We start from the raw sequence: 22,185 nt of genomic DNA on the forward strand, positions 1-22,185 counted from the left end.
ATACCCCTGGTAGTGGTAACAATCTCAAGATGATTCTGAACAGAATATAACAACATGACCACTTGGCCCAAGTCATTGGCCCGAATTCACAAAGGTGGTTTTTGCAGAAACCATGGTTTCAACCGTGGGTTTTGCTGATTTTGGTATTCACAAAGGTGGTTTCAAATGAAACCATGGTTTCAACCGTGGGTTTTCGGCATGATTTTGAGTCAACTGTTTTAGGTGGTTTCAAACCGTGGGTTTTAGAAAAACCATGGTTTTTAGGCACATTGACCAATCACAGAACAGTATTTCGGTACATTGCTGATCAAGTGGAGATAGACGACGATAAATAGATTTACACGAAAAAAAAAGAAGCGAAGCGTCAACATCGGTATTTGCCGAGCTGTGCGAACATCGTGAGTAATTTACCATTTTATAGCGACGATGAATATTTTTTTCTTCGTCTGTATGTATTTTTTTGTGAAGAAATATTATAATTAATGCTGTAAATGCATGCAGAGTTAGGAGCGGAACGGTGGACTTGTGACAGGAAAAGCACTATCGCACGCAAGTTATTTTCCAGTCCCACGCGTGTACTTTTGTGTCCTGTCAAAAGATTATGAAGAGCTCTCCGTACAGACTCGCTCAGCTCTATTATTAATAATACCCAGTCGAGTCCCAGGGTCAGGGAGCTCAGCTCAGGTGAAGCGATGCATGACAAAGCCGCCAAAGTTGTCAGAATTTCAACCACAATTGTGCAAATTCAACAAAATTATATTCTTAATTTATACCTTAGTTTCATATGATTTTTTAAGTATAAATTAAACTTTAAAGTAACTGCAGTGCACAATTAACTAAAGTTACACTTACACTAGTACATGAGTACAGCATCAATTATTAATTGGGCATGTTTGTATTGTTAATGACTAATGTTAATGTAATATATTTTTCAAAATTCACTTATTCAGATCCAACTGGAGAAATGTTGGAACTAGATCTAGCCTTGACATGCTCGAGGACTCTGTCTCTGATGATATTTTTATAATTTTGAGTTGACAGTGTCTTTTCATCATGGAGCCGGAGCCCTAGCTACGTTAGACACGCGTGCCGTGGCGTTAGGCTAGCTAGGGCAGGCCTGCCTCACTCACACCATGAACCGCGTTTGGCAGTGGATTTCTAACTAGTGGGTCGCGCGTGCTGGGATCTCACTTCTGGTGTCCACAACACACGACTTCTATGGCTTGATTTTTCTGTGCGGGGCGGCATGTAATGAACCCTTGGGTGGGCCTGCCTAGGGCTGAGTCAGTCAGTGTGTGTCGAAAAAGTTGGTATAAATGTCAATGATGGAAATCCCCTTCAATATCCTCATCACTGCCAATTGGTTAGATACACTGAATTGAATTAATTTGAATCAATTTTTATACCTTTTTACCACCTAAACTATGAAATATTTGTTATTCATTTTATATGCTTTAGTAAAGCATATAAAATGAATAACAAATATTTTATAGGGCCTAAATAATGAAAACACAAAAAATTAGACGTTTCTTACCAGACCGATCTGGTGGCCATTGCAAAATCTTCCCATCCCTTGCTCACCCTGCGTAATAATAGGCTTGACTCGGTTTGTTTATATGATGTAGCTACAATAAGATTAGACCCAAAGCTTCGGTCTCTGTTAATGTTGGTTGTTCCACTTAACTCCGTTGGCTACACTCACCAAATACAGAGACCGAAGTTCTAGCTCGATCTGTACAGGGGACTCAATGGCCATATGTTTATGTATTAAGTTCGGATAAAACAGGGAAGTGAAGTTGTGCGACAGCCGAAGTAAATCACTGTTTTTCCCCTTTCAAGTTTATTTTTCCCCCTTTTGGTGCATTTCAGGCCAAAACAGAATAATATTTTTTATTTTGGTACAGTTCTTTTTATATATATTTTTATGAAATAAAGACAAAAATCGATGAGCCTCGTAGGGAGGATTTTGCATTGTTAACCCCCTAATGGTGGCTGCACGATAGCGAGCCGTCTGTGTACGAGGAGAATTTTTTTTTTTAATGTTTAAAAAAAACCTCGAAACAGACGGCTACCAGCCGTCTACAAGAGGATGAGCTACATCATGAAGCGCCATTCTATTGAACAATTCATTGAACAAATTATTTTGACAATTGATAATTATGAATTTACATTTTGGTTGGAAATAGTATACTATCATTTATCTGGCAGATTTGAAAAATGTTGAATTATGTTTCATGTCCATTATATTTAAAAGGAATTTCATGTAGATCTACAGGTCTGTACTTTGTTTTTTTCCGCAGTAAATTTTCGAATGGATGAAAACATCTTACAACATGTGCAGGCTGTCCTGAAAGAATAAGGAGGATTGTTATAGAGGTATGTTAATTTTTTTTTGTTTCTATGTGGACTATTGTCTATTTTATTTTCTTTGTCACCATCTAAAAAAAAATTAATCATACAATTGGTTTCATGATAAAGAACCATGTTTTTGATCAATTTCAAACTTGGTTGACCTACACATCTGACAGTGACTGAACTAATCTGAATTCTGTGTCACATGGTCAATGGTCATAGAGTACATGCCTAAATGTCTAATATTTTGTAGATCCAGTTGATCAATTTAAATTTGAGAATGATGTGATTAGGTTGTGGGCAAAATAAGGAATTTATAAGTCAACTGACCAAATATGCAGATTTCTCAAAAGGTAGGCCAATAAATTTCGACAATATGCAGTAAAGGTAGTTAAGAATACATAGTTGTTGTTTATTCAATGTTGTTTAAATATTTTCTTTTGCTTCTTACTCTATTCTAACTCACTAGGAATATGCCAACCAGAACTGCAATTAGGAGTCATTGACAGGAGGAACCTTTGTGACTTGTACGAGGATGAAGCTTTCAAGCACACCATTGCTTTTAAAAGAGACCACACGCTACCTCATCAACATGCTTGAAGATGATCTGAGCCTGAGGAGGGACAAAGGGCCTAGTGATCTACTACCTATGTATCTGCAAGTATTGACAATTCTGCATTTGTATGCTGTAAGTATTTTTTTGATAAGAAAGTTATGACATAAACATCTCAAGACAAGCCTAGTGTATGCATATATTAGTGATGTTGTAAAAAGAAATTGAACTCAATGTAAAAAGTGATATAAAATTTTGGAAACTGCCTGTTTTTAATTCACAATGAACTGACCATATGATTATGATTTTTTTTTTTTAATAGAAAATACAATCAGAAATATAAATTAGAACTAGAAGTTTTGTCATCCACTGTGGACAGATTCTTTAAAAATCCCTAATTTACATTTAGGTTGTATAATTATCTTGGTTATTTGAAAAAAGGTAATGCATCTGCTTTGCCCAATGTATGTATGTCACACAAATGTTTATGGGTTTGGGAAGGTTTAGCCTTAAGACCAGTAATAGCTCTATGGTTAAACTGAGTTCTATGATATTTAACCCTATCTAGGCCGGGGTATTTTTTGAGTTCATACGGCCGGGGGGGGGGGGGGGGGGGTGGGGCCCTCCCAGGCCCCCCCCCTTGAGATATCGGCCGTTGGCCTCGCGAACGCGCCGAAAATTGGCACGCACGTTGCCTTGGACATAATCTACAAAATTGTTTAGCAATTTATTTCATGCAAATTGCTATGAAGCGATGATGCTAATTAGTATGCGAAATCATACTTTTCCCTCACTCCCTAAATAAAGCTGTAAATGGTCCAATTTTTGGTATAAAAGCTCTTTTAAAAAAAAATCTTTTAATGTAAAGACAATAAAATGGTTATTTCTTGTTTTATCTTTGTCATCTTAAAAAATAAAAATAAAAACACAGAGTAAGGTGCAACTTCAGGGAATACAGGGTGATGAGACATCAGTGTTGCAATCATCTGTTTGTTGAGTGATCAGATGTTTCGCAAGCCATAGCATGAAGAAAGGTTTTGTGAGAACTTTAACAACCAGAGATGAGATTGAGGCTACCCAACAACAACTGTATGAATACCAGTACTACAGGAATTCAAGAGTCATAGGTGTGATCGATGGGACCCATGTCTATATAAGATAATAAGAATTCCTGGAGGGAATCGTGCTTTGTACTTTCTTGAAGGGCAAGTCCACCCCAACAAAAAGTTTCTATGATATAATAGAGAAAAGTCCAATGAGCATAACACTGAAAATTTTTCTTGATCCATTTAAATCAAATTTTTGTTCAGGTGGATTTGCTCTTTAATGAGAAGAACAGGTATTTGTGTGTTTCCTTTGTAAAATAGCACAGGATTACTTACAATTTCACATGAATACAAAGGAAAATCCTGTAATCTATTTTTCAACTATTTAAAATTAACCTTTCTTTATCACTATCGGGTGTTTTTCAAGGAATACATGTATTTTCAATGATTTTTTTTAATTTAAAGAACACAGTCCTGGATTAAAAAAAAAAACACAATTTAATCACAAAGCATCAAATATGTAAATACCTCATTTATTTTTCTTAAAATGCATGCATCTGATTACTGTTTGATGTACAGTACATCAAAAATGTCTTTCAGCTTCCATTGTAATGAATTGATAAGAAAATGAGATGCAAACAAAATATGGAAGCACATTTTCCAGCATAAATACAGAGCAATAAATAAATATTATTTGTATGTACAAGAAAATATATCATACCTGCGTACATGTATAAATATAATCCATTTTCACATTGTAAATTGTCATATGGCTTTTTGCACTTGTATTTCGTCTGTTTCAGTGCATTTATAATGTATAAATAAACTAGTTTTAGCACAATTAATTGCTTGAAACCAGTTGATCTTTCTTAAATAGGTAAAATCATCATAGACAGTTGGTTTGTACAGTCATCAGAATGTTGGTATATTAGAATGGAGAGTTGTTCAAGTGTGACATGGCACGTCTTACCATTAGGAAGATCTTTAATTCTCTATAGTACTGCAGATCTCACCATTCAAATACTAAAAAAATGTCTTTTTGTTTGGACAATTTAATCGGTTTCATCACTTTTTTCTTTAACTTTCATGTTTTTACAAATGCTGAATCCTTGAGCTTTCATTCTCCTTTAAGAAATAAAAGTCAACACCCTGTGGAAATTAATAATGAAATTAGTAGTAAGCAAGGAAGTACAAATGTTAATCATCTTTTACTTAGTTACCATATCTATAGCTGTTCAAATATTTATTTCTGTATATACAGTAATAACACACATTAATTGGTTAATTACAGCCAATAATAGTGTACATGTGTTGATATTAATCTTCCTTTTCAGTCAAATCAAGAGCCTCTTTGTACTTGACCTCCAAGGTACTTTTTTCCAAGTTCATAATTTCCATCTTAAGAGCATGTTCCTCTCTCATCATTTGGATCTTCAGTTGATGCTCCTCCTGTAGGGATTTCATTCTTAAGGCATGTTCCTCCTTGGATATTTCGATCAACACTTCCTCCGCTGTCATCTTAGCCTTCTTCCGCCCTTGACCTTGTGAGGTTGAATTTCTCTTTGCAGGTGTTACACTTCTCTGATTTTCTTCAAATCTGTATAAATTCAGTTTTAAAAGAAAATAGTTTGTTTCATATTGTATCACTGGAGCTTCTCCCCTCCATTTTTGGATATGCACACAACCTTTAATCCTAAATAGACTGGGCTATTTCGACGCCTAAGAAGACTGGGGGGGGGGGCTGATTCAGCCCCTCCCCCTTATGATCTCGGCCGTCGATTGCGGCGAAAATTGGCACGCGCGTTACCCATGGCATTATCTACAAAACTATCAAATTCTGTGAAAAATGTCATTGCTCATTAATCATGTTAATTTATGCGTAAAATCAGAAGTTCGCTCTAATTAACAAAACAATGCCCCTTAAATGCTAATTTTTGTTTCACATACTCTTTATAGGCATCTGATTAAATTTATTTTTTTTTAATGTCAACATCACATCTATTTTTTTATGTATTTTATTTTCTAAATTTCTTGTGTATTTGTATGTTTTTCGACATTTTGTTTTTTATTGTTTTTTCAATGGAAATTGTCGGAAACTTTGTTTTGACCGTAAACAAGATGAAATTAATTGTTTTAAAGCAGTAAAAGGAAAAATAATGATACATTTCATGAATTTTGGCTAAAAACACTATTTGTATTGGATTTGTACTCAAATTCACGTTTAAGAGCAATTTTGGGTCTGCATGCACTTACAAAATGTTGCGTAATTTTAGAACAGCGTACCTGGGGGTCACAATTTTGGTCTCAAAAGTTGCGCGAGACTGAAAAGTAAAAAGTCAGCGAGTGACGAGATCAAAAAAATTCGCGCGGCAGATTTATCGCAAAAATTTTTGGGGGGGGGCTGAATCAGCCCCCCCCCCCCCAGTCTTCTTAGGGTTAAACAAGTGTCATCACTTTGCAAATGATAAATGTAGATGCTTAATTTTATCTGAAAGAGTGCTTCTACAGTGCAAAAAACACAGGTCTGATTTAATCGATATTATAAATAGACATGAATGAAAAGGAAATTCTTGTTTGGTGGCTCAATTCATCTAGATGTAACACAATTTGACTAATATATACTGTGTTGCAAGGTTCCCACATCATTTGCAATCAGTTATAGTTGCAGGGATTGGTCAGTTACACCAATTTTTTTTAAATAAAGAAATAATATAAATTGATGGGGCTTGTTTGTTGATGTTGTTTTTCCCTTTGATTTTATATGTATTTTTATTGTAAATATTTCTCCCAGTTATTTCAACTTCACCATTGTCTTTCAGTGTACTCCATTGTAAACAAAATATTATTTTAAAAAGACTGCAAATTATTTGGTTCATTGCAATGACAATCTTAAATTAAAAAATGGATAAAAAACATGACTTGGTCGGAACCTTGCATGAAGAATTTATTGAAGAATGATGGCAAAAATTACCGTGTAGAAGAGTCAGATGCTGCCAAGGGTCTTGAGGTGGTTGCAGATTGATTGCTGTTGGAGAAATGAATAAAAATTACTCTCATCATATTTTCATCCAATTGGAAAAAAGGGAAATGTAGAATAATTCTCCTAATTAGCATGTTTTTCATTTGTTCTGATCAGTAAAATATTCTCACATGCAACCAATCCAGCAATTATCCCCTCCTGTATGAATGTTATACTCCCACCTTGCCTGATATCCACCCCTCCATCAAATACTGTAATACATATTTTAAAAAGAATTTATTGAAGAATGATGGCAAAAATTACCGTGTAGAAGAGTCAGATGCTGCCAAGGGTCTTGAGGTGGTTGCAGATTGATTGCTGTTGGAGAAATGAATAAAAATTACTCTCATCATATTTTCATCCAATTGGAAAAAAGGGAAATGTAGAATAATTCTCCTAATTAGCATGTTTTTCATTTGTTCTGATCAGTAAAATATTCTCACATGCAACCAATCCAGCAATTATCCCCTCCTGTATGAATGTTATACTCCCACCTTGCCTGATATCCACCCCTCCATCAAATACTGTAATACATATTTTAAAAAGAATTTATTGAAGAATGATGGCAAAAATTACCGTGTAGAAGAGTCAGATGCTGCCAAGGGTCTTGAGGTGGTTGCAGATTGATTGCTGTTGGAGAAATGAATAAAAATTACTCTCATCATATTTTCATCCAATTGGAAAAAAGGGAAATGTAGAATAATTCTCCTAATTAGCATGTTTTTCATTTGTTCTGATCAGTAAAATATTCTCACATGCAACCAATCCAGCAATTATCCCCTCCTGTATGAATGTTATACTCCCACCTTGCCTGATATCCACCCCTCCATCAAATACTGTAATACATATTTTAAAAAGAATTTATTGAAGAATGATGGCAAAAATTACCGTGTAGAAGAGTCAGATGCTGCCAAGGGTCTTGAGGTGGTTGCAGATTGATTGCTGTTGGAGAAATGAATAAAAATTACTCTCATCATATTTTCATCCAATTGGAAAAAAGGGAAATGTAGAATAATTCTCCTAATTAGCATGTTTTTCATTTGTTCTGATCAGTAAAATATTCTCACATGCAACCAATCCAGCAATTATCCCCTCCTGTATGAATGTTATACTCCCACCTTGCCTGATATCCACCCCTCCATCAAATACTGTAATACATATTTTAAAAAGAATTTATTGAAGAATGATGGCAAAAATTACCGTTTAGAAGAGTCAGATGCTGCCAAGGGTCTTGAGGTGGTGGCATATTGATTGCTGTTGGAGAAATGAATAAAAATTACTCTCATCATATTTTCATCCAATTGGAAAAAAGGGAAATGTAGAATAATTCTCCTAATTAGCATGTTTTTCATTTGTTCTGATCAGTAAAATATTCTCACATGCAACCAATCCAGCAATTATCCCCTCCTGTATGAATGTTATACTCCCACCTTGCCTGATATCCACCCCTCCATCAAATACTGTAATACATATTTTAAAAAGAATTTATTGAAGAATGATGGCAAAAATTACCGTGTAGAAGAGTCAGATGCTGCCAAGGGTCTTGAGGTGGTTGCAGATTGATTGCTGTTGGAGAAATGAATAAAAATTACTCTCATCATATTTTCATCCAATTGGAAAAAAATGAAATGTCAAAGTAACGTGTATGTGAACAGTTGAAAATTTGAATATAGGTAAAAAAAAGATATAGTCATCCCTTTAAACCTGTCTTAACTTCTGAAAACAATTACTTGACAGGAAAATTCGTATAATTTAACATATAGAAAAAAGTAATGAATGTAACAATGGCATATTTAATACCTGTATTGAGGGATATCATCATCTAATAGGTCATGGACTGTGTCGTGCATGTAGTTGGCATTAGCAGCCACGGAAGACAAAGATGATCTATGAGAAAGCAATAAGGCAAAGTCGGCATTACATCCCGGCGAAACATAAGTCCAAAGTTGTCAATACTGTGTTTGGAATCTCTCTATAGATAGGCTGCTAATTATTTCATATGGTTTTGGTAATGATTAAGAATAATCTGAGGGGCAAATGAAAATTTCACATTTAATTTCTTTTCCTTTTTAATTCCCTCCCCCCACCCCACTCTGGTGTGATATTTTTTTTTTTTTTTTTTTTTTTTGGGGGGGGGGGTTGATCATATCAACCCGACACATCTGTACGCAAGTGGTATAGGCGTACAAGGCAATGGTGATAATTTTTTTGTCTATTTGGAGGGGGGAATGCTTGGTTTATATTCACTATAGGATTGGACATTTCTATGTTTTTTTATTGATAGCGCTCTTGTACTGCTCAAAGCGCTTCACAATTAAACATTGAAGAATATCCCTAGCATTTTAATGTAAACCAATGCAAGTGACAAAATGTAATAACGTTAAGTGACAAGGCCGGTTAACTAATTTTCCGCTGAATATTGAGGTTGGGGATCTAATGATACAAGAGATATGGTGATATTATAATGATATATATAAGAGAAATAGCCTAATAGTATATGATTCAGGCAATACATTAAAGGGACACTCTTGGTTGAAAAGAGAAAAATTTACAGAGCAAAGTGCAGCATATGTCATCAGAATCAGTTAACAAAATAACAAAGTTATTGAAGTTTATAGTTGAGCAATATATTGTGAAAATGGTTATATACACTTCATCATGAATATTCATTCCTTTCAAGATTATTATTATTTCATAATATCGTTAGCAAATCATATAATGAGAAGAAATATTTTTAGCAAATTATATTTCTTTTTGATTTGCTATTAAATTTTAGATGTTGAAATTATCACCCCCATATTCATTATTATTCCAAAGTCACAGTAATGTAAAAGTAATTGACTCGTGGTAATTAGTTTTCGAACCTAAAGGATAAATACATCCCTTCAATGGATGTCAATTGACTTTCAAAACTGTATTCTCTTAGCAGGAAAATATGCATAAGTTAACATGGAAATAAAGATGCAATGTATATAAATATGGCACAATACATACCTGGAATGTGGGATGTCATCTTTGACTGGGTCATCGTCTTCGTAGATGGCATCGTCGGTCACGGCAGACGAAGATGATCTATAAAGAAAGGAAATGATAACCATAAAAGTCTAAAATATCAATTTCGTATGGCCCCTATGATGCGATTACCACAATTGTTTTTATATAGGCTGCATAATAGTCTGTATGGTTTTGTTTATGGCAGTGGCATAAGGGGTGGGATTTTTTCACATTAAACCATTTTCAATTTTAATGTGTTTTCCTGTTAATATTTTCACTCGTCTTTTAGAGATTTTTTGTCGGTGCAATTATCAAGCACCCACCCCCCCCCCCTCACACATCACGCTAACTTAAAACAAAGTAAAAACACCAAAATTAAAAAAAAAATCAAGGGCAAAACTGCAATCAATATTAAGTGACAAGGCTGAATAAATTTCATCTGAAAATTGGGTTTTGTGATCATGCTACACCAGCTTTAATATTCAAGAAAAAAATGAGAATATGGCTTTTTTTCCTTCATCTTCTCTTCCTTCATCTTCTTCCTCTTTTTCATCATTCTTCTTTTTCTTCTTCCTCTTCTTCTTCTTCTCCTTCCTTTAATCCCCCACAAAGATGAGTGGAAATGAATATCTAGCATCGGTGAAAAAGAACGAAATTGTAATTTCGAAGTGGTGCTGCAGTCCAATGAAATTATGGTTATTTGATATTTGAAGATATATATGAAGCAAACGTATGTGAAAAGCATTATAGTTCAGTGGTGAAAACAGCACCTCATACTTTAACTTCTTTTAGTGAGCATGTGCAGATTTATCACATGATTAAACAGCTGATCACTACAATTATTATTATTATTACGGTACGAGCTACGGCGCTTCTTTAAATTTTCGTAGCAAGCAGGCAACATTCACCGAAAATAACGAACTAACAGAGGAAAGTCTGGGATTAGGTAGGGTGAGTATGGTTTGAAGATATATTGGCTTTATTTAGGAACAAACTAAGAAAGTAATAGCGAAATACGCGCGTGCAAAATGCGGGTTGATTTTATTGTTGACAACAGTCAACACTGCCCGAGTCGTCTAATCTGTGCTTTGTATATAGGGCACGTATTTATACGTATGGGACTACATCGTCTGCGCAGACGACGATATCGAAATTTCGGTATCGAAATAATTCATCATTTATGGGGGTTGATATGTCAACTAAATTCCTCGTATTCTTTTTATTATGAGAAGATGAAATTAAATCCAGGACCCAGATGATATTCTAGATTGTGCACAGACAATAGCTGTACAGATCCAATTTGAAAATTAACATGAAAATATGTAAAAATAGATCTAGATCTTGACTAAAAATATTGCACTTGCAAAGAATCTACTAACTTTTTGTCGCCACGGATGAACTCCAGGGCTGATATGGCCTGGTCATTTTCGAGTACTACATCATCATCATAGGGATTGTGTAGCTGTATGAAGTCATAAGGAAGAATCTCCTTGATGAGTATGGTTGTAGCTTTAAGTGGAGATGGAGGTGGACCTCCACCAGTTTGCCGTGTTTTTCGCCTGTATTCCCCATACTCCTTCTTGGCAGTGATGCGCTGTCGCTTCCACAATTCCTTCATTTGAGCCACTGTCCATTTTTTTCCAAATCTTTGCGTGAATTGATCATGTACTGCGTTCCAAGCATCTTTCTTCGCTTCATTAGCTCTATGGTGAGTCTCCTTGTTGCATATGACTTGATGGCGATCATGAATCAGTTGTAAGAGATAGTTAATTTCGCTGTTTTGCCATTTGTTGTGGTTGGGCTTTGCCATTTTTGAAGTTGCAGCAGCTGTTGTGTGGTGGAGATTGCATGCAGTGGTAGTTGCATGCAGTGGTTGTGTGTGTGCTGTGGTTGTGTGTGTGTGTGTGTGTTTGTGACTTGAACATAACCCAGCCAGGCAGGAACATACTTTTTAGTAGGGGGGGGGGTGGAGAGAATTGCTATTTGTTTGTTTTTTTACAAGGAAAATGTTGCCAGTGCTACTAGCTTTTGAATGTAGTTTTCAATGCACTGAGCATGCCCAGTACATGCTAAAAAAGGGGAAATCCCTGGTTTTGAGGTAAAACCCACAGTTGAAACCATGGTTTCATTTGAGTCCACTGTTGAAACCGTGGTTTCATTTGAGACCACTGTTGAAACCGTGGGTTTTAGAAACCATCGTTTGTGAATACCAAATTCTAGAAACCATGGATTTTCAAAAACCATGGTTTCTAAAACCCACGGTTTCTAAAAACCATGGTTTCAAACGAAACCACCTTTGTGAATTCGGGCCATTATGTTTACATTGACAACTACATTTGGTAAACTGGTATTACTCTGGCCAAACTCTCACACCCCTGGTTGTGGTAACAATTTCAAAATGAGCTACCGGTATAACAGAATCTAACAACATGACCACGAAATGAAGGCCAGTTGTAAGGTTTACATTTACAACTACATTTTAGTAAACTGGTGATGATGCCAGGAAGAAAAAAAAAACACCTTCCCTGCTTACTGAAACTTATGTTTGCATTTCATAGCTTAACATCAGAAAACCCCTATCTATTATCCCTATTCTTTTAATAGGAAACTACTGAACAAATGAGGAATATTCCCTTCTTTCAAGACTCCGAAATATCGATTTCTGGAATTTTTAGTAAATATGAGACTGCAGACAACTAACATCAAGTGTACAAGTGGGACAGGATTACAATCCGATAAAGTGAAAAAAAAATTGTAATTTTATACAATACATTTTACACAAATAGATCATCCAACCAACAAAAAAAAGTTTTAGAATCATTGCTTTTGAACTTTATATTTATGCTTTAGGGCTCCTTTTCTTGATTTTGAAGGATAAGATTGAATCAGATACAACATGGAGTCATAGTGCATTGTGGGTAAAATGAAGATTTCATTGACTTCATAATCCCAGAATGTAACCTTTGACATACGTTGACCTTTGACATTCTCTACGAGAAACTGACATGCACTTTGTTTCCCTGCCAATAAACTGAGCCAGACTGGGGAACATGACCACACAGAACACTCACATCAAGTCGAAGATGAATTCATAGTGCATTGTGGGTAAAACCAAGAGTTTATTGACCTCACATTCCCTGAATGTGACCTTTGACACAAGAGACTGACCTGTACTTTGTTTCCCTGCCAATAAACTGAGCCATGCTCCGGACCATGACAAGATTGAACAGTCAAATCAGGTCATATGGAGTCCTATTGCATTGTGGGTAAAATCAAAGAGTTCACTGACCTCATATTCCCTGAATGTGACCTTTGACACGAGAGACTAACCTGTACTTTGTTTCCCTGCCAATAAACTGAGCCATGCTCCGGACCATGACGACATTGAACGGTTGTGTTACGACGACGGCACAGAAGTGTGCCACAGAATCCTTGGACATCTACAGAAATCAAACAGAACCAATATTGGGATACAAAAAATGATAACTTCACCTGGGTCACATTTGATCTATGGCGGCCGTACGGCGAATCGAAAACAGCCATTTTAACATTTTTTGTACCAACTACTTATAGGTGGTTTGAATTAAGATGAATAAAACGGTTGTTTTCAACTCGCCGTAGAGCAAATGTAGAGAAAATGGGTATTAATGATAAATGATAGGCCCAATTTTCATGATTATGTTTATGTGAAATTAATCATAAGAATCAACGGTGCCTTGAAACCAATGGGTCGCAGTTCTTGACACAGCAACAACATCAATGCCTTTAATTGAAATACTTATACATATCAATATATTTGTGAAGTATCATAAATGTCAAACTGTCAACATTTTTATCAAAACAATAAAGTATCAATATCATCTTAATTGCCATTCAGTTCACCACAATGTTCATCATTCTCATCATCAGCAGTATTATCATCAAAACCACTACTTCGAAGATCAATCACACTCATCATTAGCATCATCATCATTACTATTATCATCAGTTTTATAACCATCATCATCACCATCGTCATCATCATCATCATCACCACCACTACCACCACCATCATCATCATCATCATCATCATCACCATTGTCATCATCATCATCTTCATCATCACCACCACCATCATCATCATCATCATCATCATCATCATCATCATCATCATCATCATCATCATCATCATCATCATCATCACCATTGTCATCATCATCATCTTCATCATCACCACCACCATCATCATCATCAACATCACTATCATCACCATCACCACCATCATCATCATCGCCATCATCACCATCATCATCATCAACATCGCTATCACCACCATCATCATCATCATCATCACCATCATCACCATCATCAACATCATCATCATCATCGCCATCATCACCACCACCATCATCATCATCGTCATCATCATCATCACCATCATCATCATCACCACCACCATCATCATCATCACCACCACCATCATCATTTTTCATCATATATCATAAATCACCATCATAATAATCATCGATACCATTATCATCATGCATCATCACCACCACCGCCTCCGACATCAACATCATCATCATCAACGCCATCGTCATCATCATCATCAAGATTAAGATACCTGAAGCATGAATGTATGGAATGATACACTGGCCAGCTCAGGTCTTTTCTTGGCAAGGGCTTTCTTTTCACTCTCATCTTCAACAGGGAACAGCTCATCAAGTTTCTGTACAGATAAATAGCAATATCAATCATGACAAACATTTTGTACAAACAGTATTATTGTTCTGTTGTTATTATTATTAAGTTGATTTGAATACACAAAAACATATAATGATCACAGCCGTATATATAATGATAATAATTATGAAGATACCGTAGTGGAAATTGGGTACAAAACACCTCTCGTAATGTTGTCTGTACATTTCAGGTTGTATGCAGTAGTTGATTAATTCCATTTACATATCCAGCTCTGACTGATTGAGTGTTTTTTTTCCAACGTGATATCAACGACAGCTTTAACTAATTATTTTCCTGCATTTATGTTACTCTAAATAATTCTCTATATTGGTATATATACGTATTACTTGTCTTGTAATCCATGTACTGACCTGCCATTTGTTTGGAATGGAAACGATGGACCTGGTCTCTTTATGTATATATTGTATATCAGTGTCTTTGAACTTGAATAAAGTCATGATGAAACAACAACTATTATAAGTATAAAGCACATCTGTCTAAAAATGTTCAAAGACAGGAATGTTTTGGGTTAAAACCATTTACTGTACATGGGGACCCGACAAGAATTTATTCCTTGCAATGCAGATCACGGATGCTCTACCATGCATCACTACAAATTGCTTGAAGAATTATAGCGATTTATCTCTTACCTCTGAAGTTTATGGAGCCCTGGAATTCACAACACAGGCCAAGGGCTTTAAATTACTTCAGAGAGCCACTACTTACATGATCATTTTCTTTTCAAATGTTCTCAGGTTTGCATGGTCGGGAGATTAATAATAATTATAATTGGATTTATACAGTGCTTTTTCCAGAGGATACAAAGCACCGTTGATAGCATAAGACAAGTTAAGGTTTATGGTTATATTAGTGTGTTTTGATATGTTTTTTGAAGAGGTCAAGAGAAGAGAGGTTTCGGAGAGATGGAGGGAGTTTGTTCCAAAGACGGGGGGCAAGAGATTGAAAAGAGTTGAAACAGGCCTGTTTTCTGGATTTTGGAATGACATAGGAAGGAGCAGCTGCAGAACGAAGAGAGTATGTAGATCTTTGTTGCTGAAATAATGAAGATATGTAAGAAGGTAGTGTGGTTGACAGAGATTTATATTCATATTTATAGATTAGATGACAAAGTTTCCGAAAGATTACCCAACAGTCCTTTTCGGGACTTACTTACATGGTGAAACCGAAAACTTTTTCATCTAGAACTGTTACATGTAGAACTCAAAGTTAACCTCACCTCAGTAACTGATCTTACGACACCACCAGCAATGAAGTTCTGACAAAGAGCAGGAAAGAACCCTCGGTACAGGCCAGTGAAACCGTCTACTCTGTATATATGTCTTACTGTGGAGGAGAGAAGAGAAGTTTGTGTGCGTGTGCTCGATGAGTACCGGTATGGTACAAAAACAATCAACATTGCTTGACCTGAAATTAAAATGTGTGACTTTCCGGATACACAAACTATCTGATTACTATTTCCCAAGTCTTTGGACATTCCTCCCCCCCCCCAAAAAAAAAAAAAAAAAAAAAAAAATGTGTTATTGTATCAACAGGAAATGAACAAAACATAAATTATTACATTCTTTCAGCAAAATGTACAAACAATTTAAGCCAATCATTTGTAGAAAGACAAGACCCCCTCCCCCAAGTTCCAAGAAAAAAGAGCAGTTATGAATCGTAACACTAGTTTCACATACATAAACACACACAAAAAAAAGCCATTAACATTTTTGTGACTCACTGCTGTTCTTTTTTTTCAAACAAAAACAGACTTTACTTTTCTCTTCTTTAGTATACTCATCCAGGTTTAAAGGGGAACCCATCCCAAATAAAAACTTGTTTTTATAAGGAAAAGAAAAATCAGACAAGTTGATAGGTGAAAGTTTGAACAATATTGGACAAACAACAAGAAAGTTATGAATTTTTAAAAGTTGTAAATATTGGTAATCACTGTACCCATGGAGACTTCAAATTGGCCGCATATGGGATGTCATAGTGATGTAAGGCAAGGACTACTCTTCCATGTACTCCAATACATATTATGGCTAAAATGTCATTTTTTCGAAAAGTTCTATTTTAAATTATATTTTTCTTTCATGAGGACATAAAACAATATACTACCTGGGTTATATTTAGATTACTGCCCCAGGGGAATGAGTACTTAGGAGAAAACCACAAATCCCTGATAATAAAATACATGGCCTATGGGAAAGTTGTCCTTGCCCCTTGTCATAATTTACTTACCCAATTGCCAATTTGAAATCTACATAGTATTAGTGATCTCAATTTTATGACAGCTATAATTTTCTTATTGCTTGTCCGATTTCTTTCAAACTTTCACCATTCTCTTTAATTTATTTTTCTCCTTCCCAACACAACATTGTATGGCCAGGGCTGGATTCCCCTTTAATACATTTAACACACAGGCCCGTATTCTGAACTCGGGTTAAAATTAAACCCTGCTTTAAAGTTGTGGTTTAACTATCGATAGCCAATGGGGCACAAATCCCTAACAGTACACATCCAATTTATTAACTCATATGACACCCAATTTGCCTGGGAATGATAACTGAAGTATTTTGAAATATATTTCTTCATCATGAAAGCAAAAGGAAACAAAATAGTGAACATAAGAAATATACGATATATTATAAATATAATTTTTGAATTTTTGGCTTCCCATAATTTTAGCAGAGTTAGACCGTGGTCTAGACTAAGTTAGACTAAGTTAAACCTGACTTCAGAATACGGGCCAATGACTCTGATTTAGCCAACTGCACACAGCAAGTAAATTTTATCTACAGGTGTTCCAAAGTTCTTACTTATTGTTTACAGGACAATTATTAGATCCATTTTTTTTATTATGCTTGCCAAGCTTATGATAGTGCTCCAGTAACTACAAAAAAAATCACTAGACTCGGTGCAATATCAAGCTCTCAGAATATGTCATTGCAGGTGGGAATGGGAGAACCCCCTCTAGATATTTTAAGAAGACAAATGCTATCTACCAAGTATAGACAAAATATAGAAAGACATAATAATCATCCATTGATAACACATATCAATTATGTTCGATTATGTTAAAGGTAGAATGTGAGTAAACCTTTTGGTAATAGGCTACAGTGTAAGATATGAAAAGAAATTAGTATGGAAAACATTGTTTTTCTAGCCTTTCCCTCTTGGTTATTTCATCCACCAGTCGTATCCACTGAATTAAATTTACAAATAATGATTGCATGATTGCATCTTGAAAGGGCAGGGCAAGCGCAACTAGTTCAAACTGGGCTGAAGATAGTGGTTTGTTTTTGGTGATTTTTTTTAATGCCAATTTAGACAAAAAGTTAATAATTATAACAAATAACTTCATCGTGAAATTAATCTCTTCTTCACATTGAAATGATGCAAAGATGAAAATCCATATTTTATTGTTCAAAATAGACATGAAACGAAATACTCCAAAAATTTAACTACAGTGATATGTGAGAAGTGAGAAATTTTTAGATGAAATCAATGGCGACAATAGTCAAATATGACTAATTGCCACTCAAACCAGCAGATGAAGAGGAACAAAATTTTTTTTAATTCAAAGGCCCGTATTCTGAACTCAGGTTTAAATTAAGCCATGGTTTAAAGTTGTGGTTTAACTATGAAGAGCCAATTGGGGCACAAATCCCAAACAGTATACATCCAATTTATTAACTCATTTGACACTCAAATTGTTCATAACTGTCTGGGAATGATAACTGAAGTATTTTTCTTCATTATGAAAGCAACAGGAAACAAAATAGTAAACGTAAGAGATATCTAGTATAAACAGAATTTTTGAATTTTTGGCTCCCCATAATTTTAGCACAGAGTTTGACCGTGGTCTAAGTTAAAACAGACTTCAGAATACGGGCCAGAGTGTCTGATAAACTCTGCGAGAACTGAATAACTGTCAATTTCGAAGTGTAATACTTTGAAACTGTCTGGCCCAGTCTTATAAAGAGTTACGATGAGTTACGATTGATTGGATCAATCGTAACTCTATGGAAATCCATCAGTGTCATATTTTTTTCTATAGGAAATTTGCAAAATGTTCTTTGTAAACAAAGGAGAACACACCAAATTGGCAAGAAATCAATGATTTTATGGATACATTCATATCTAGAAAAAGTTTTGAGCAAACATGCATTTTATATGTTGCCTTTGCTGGCTTTCCATAGTTGCGATTGATCAGATCAATCGCAACTCTCTATAAGACGGGGCCCAGGGGCCCGTCTAACAAATATGAATGTACATCCATAAATTCATTGATTTCTTGACAATTTGGTGTGTTCTCCTTTGTTTACAGAGGACATTTTGCATATTTCCTGGAGAAAAATTATGACACTGATGGATTTCCATAGTTACAATTGATTGGATCAATCGTAACTCTTTGTAAGATGGGGCCCAGGTCTGTTTCATGCTGGAATTGTCCTAGGTCTTTCTTACCATAAGGAAAAAATCCTGGCAGCTGGTAGCATTCTCTGAAGAAGGCATTCCTTCCTAAGCGAGGGGGAAGAGGTTCATAACCCAGCTGCAAAAAAAAAAATTATTATCAGTAGGATAAATAGGGCTTACCCTATCTATTTGCGATAAAACTTGCAATTTTAAAATCATCTTAAAATCTTAAATCTCATCCAGATGTATATCCTCTGATATGCATCTCGTAGCTTGGTGAAGATAAAAAAGAACAAGATGGCGAAGTAAACATCGCGGCAACTTTTCCATCTTTTCATAATATTTTTCTCGGGCAAGTGTTGGTCGTGAAAAGGACCACCCAATCTGGGTGGTCCTTTTGAGGACCAACACTTGCCCAAGAAAGATGTATGGTGTACCGTGAAACCTACTAGGCCTACACTAACGTTATTCTTCTTTGCCATGGAATGTTGTTGTTGTTCGTTGTGGGTCGTTTCCACACCCATGGAAACCTTCAGAAGTTACAATATTTTTCTTGTTTTTTTCAATAAATTATTGCTTAAAAATGAAATAAATATTGTATAAATGGTGGATATGAAGTATACATTTACACGATTAAAGAGGGAGAAAGTGTTTTTTGCTCTTATAACTCTATTTATTCAACAATGCAGCAACCAGCTGTAGATCTCCGGGACCGGGATCTGCGAAGTGCCCCTGCCTTGGCCCTGCCCCTGGCCTGGAAATTCATGTATTTTGCATTATACAGACTGTATCATAACCTTGTTCATTGAATGAGTGCTATTTTGATAAGATTTATTTTGGGCACACTTACTCTTTAGAATGTAACGAACAATACAAATCAACCCTTGTGGAATATTTAAATGACTTCATGATTAGATGCAATGATAAACTTAAAGTTAAAAATCAAATTTTTACGTGCGCAACCGGCAACCAAGGCATGAGACCCCCCTTCATACACTAAGGATCCCGCCTAGTGCAGCGGGGAGATGAACACTCGGCCCGCTAAAACTAGCAGCAGGCTGCTCGGGCTCCGCACGGATTACGCGATGTACTCATTAGTCACTGGAAAAAAGCCACTTATCTTACCTGAATCAACGTTTTCACATATCCCATAGGGTGGCTAAATGCTCCAAGACCAATATTGGCCACGATTTGCATCCATGGATCATTTACAGCTGCCATTTTCTATCTCTTTCTGAATTCTTAACGACCAAAAACAGCGGACATTAACTTTGCGATTCCGAAACAACTCGCCCATAGAATAACCGGGTAAGGACAGATGAATTTCGAAGCTCGCCCTATGCAGTTTTCAGGTTGTAAAATTTGCCATGATACAGTTTTCTCTCCTTATCAGCTCTTTCGGGAACTCTTTCTTCTTTTTAAGTCTTGTTTTTACACAAAATATTCTTGATCGGGACTTCTGACTTAGTTTTTTTTTCCTTTTACTGGATGTGATCTGTTACTTTTGAGATTTGGGTTTTTCAAGTTTTTTTTCAGTCAAGCTGGAATTATGCTATTTCTTTTGGATAAAATACGATCAATGGCTAAAAGAACTCCTTTAAAAAAAGACATGAAAATTCACAAAAATTAATCGGCCCGTTGATACCATGATAGGTAAGCCTATCATGATCGTTCAATTTCATATCCCTCTCTCTCTCTCTCTCCCTCGTCTATCAAACTAGTACAATAATGATAATAATAGCGAATAACACATACAAAATATGTCTCTATGCGCTTCAAAAATAAAAGAGAGAAAGAGGTGTGTTAGTAAGTTCACTTTGTTGAGTTTAGGTACAATAGGGCAGATCAGTCTCTATTCCTATATATGTTCCCAGTCTCTCTACCAGGTCGGGGGGGGGGGGGGGGGCTTGGGGCCGCTTGCCTGGCCAAAAAATTTTCACGACAAAGAAGGGGTATGATATAATATTTTTGTTGTTAATTGTCACATAGTGAGTAGGCATAAAAAGCATGACCCCACTAGTATTCTTTTTCATTGTACAAACCTTTTTAATTTACGATTTGAATTTCATTGATCAAAAATGTACTTTAACTATTTATTGCAGGGAACCCATGCATACTGAAGCTTTGCTTTCCAGTGGGTTCCCTTTTTTTTTCATTTCTGTATATTATATTTTTGTGTTTTGCTTTAGATTGTATAACTTTTGTTGGATTCTGGAATGAAAAAGAATAAATGCAATCAATCAAAGAAAAAAGAGCAAAGGGAAGAAAAGGAAAGAGAAAAGGGTGAAATACTATTTTCTGATTATTTCTATGTCATTGGATATATTTTGTAATAAAATGAATTTGCTCGCTTCGCTTGTTCGCAACTTTAATTTGGCCCGATATGCCATATCTTGCCCCCTCGAAATTTCTGGCTCATTTATGCGCCCCTGTCTCTTCCATATACAGGGCGGGCGGGCGGGTCCTGCATTGGTCATGGCCTATAATATGAGATGTGGATCCCTTTTCGACAACTTGTGTACCGAGTTTTAGGGAGGAGTCTACCGAGTTGGATGTGGATCAACCGGTGTCTTGGCCGAATGTGTAGAATGCCAATTACCATTTTGGGTCATCCCCTTGGCCTTTTCATCATCATATTTCATCATCATTACCCTGAAGAATCTTTTTAATACATGCACATTTCAATAAGTGGTATAAGGTTATTCAAACCAATCGAGTGAAATAATACAAATATTTAGTACAAAGGTTGTCAAAGATAATATAACATGAAAGGTTTAGGACCCCATCGGCCGGGGACCCCATACAACAGAGATTGTGAAAGGGGCCCCTTGATGAAACTAATATAAGAACATAACAAAAACAAAGGAAGATACATAAAACATTATAGCAAAATATTGATGATAAAACAAACATACAAACAAAACAAAATGATATATAATAAGATATAAAAATGATAAAACATTGAAGCAAAAATATTGCATGGACCACGGAACCATATGCTCCATGTTCACGGACCACCCCCCCCCCCCCGCTCACACACACACACACCCCCGCACACCCATACCAAAAAAACCTTT

General features: G+C 35.8%; 1 protein-coding gene and 1 long non-coding RNA gene across 4 annotated transcripts; one reads left to right on the forward strand and one right to left on the reverse strand.

The window, feature by feature from the left end:
- The first annotated feature begins 69 nt into the window (after positions 1-69).
- LOC135157800 (uncharacterized) lies at positions 70-5,738 on the forward strand. The gene is made up of 4 exons (XR_010296767.1): positions 70-398; positions 2,301-2,376; positions 2,822-3,040; positions 3,837-5,738. It is a non-coding gene; the product is annotated as an uncharacterized LOC135157800 (long non-coding RNA).
- Positions 4,464-20,410, reverse strand: LOC135157799 (streptococcal hemagglutinin-like). 3 transcript variants are annotated; one of them, XM_064114723.1, is made up of 14 exons: positions 20,234-20,410; positions 19,160-19,244; positions 15,924-16,030; positions 14,568-14,672; positions 13,295-13,404; positions 9,965-10,042; positions 8,771-8,857; positions 8,483-8,536; positions 8,171-8,224; positions 7,859-7,912; positions 7,547-7,600; positions 7,235-7,288; positions 6,923-6,976; positions 4,464-5,548 (listed from the first exon to the last, which is right to left on the reverse strand). In XM_064114723.1, exons 1-14 carry the CDS (start codon positions 20,327-20,329, stop codon positions 5,269-5,271), a joined length of 1,272 nt encoding a protein of 423 aa, XP_063970793.1. In that variant the 5' UTR covers positions 20,330-20,410; the 3' UTR covers positions 4,464-5,268. The 3 variants fall into 3 exon arrangements, with proteins under 3 accessions (XP_063970793.1, XP_063970794.1, XP_063970795.1); XM_064114724.1 differs by lacking the exon at positions 6,923-6,976; XM_064114725.1 differs by lacking the exons at positions 7,235-7,288; positions 7,547-7,600; positions 7,859-7,912; ... (3 more) ...; positions 19,160-19,244; positions 20,234-20,410 and adding an exon at positions 11,344-13,231.
- Positions 20,411-22,185: the final 1,775 nt, after the last annotated feature.

This window comes from Lytechinus pictus, unplaced genomic scaffold (assembly GCF_037042905.1).
Source record: "Lytechinus pictus isolate F3 Inbred unplaced genomic scaffold, Lp3.0 scaffold_20, whole genome shotgun sequence".
NCBI classification, from domain to species: Eukaryota; Metazoa; Echinodermata; class Echinoidea; order Temnopleuroida; family Toxopneustidae; genus Lytechinus; species Lytechinus pictus.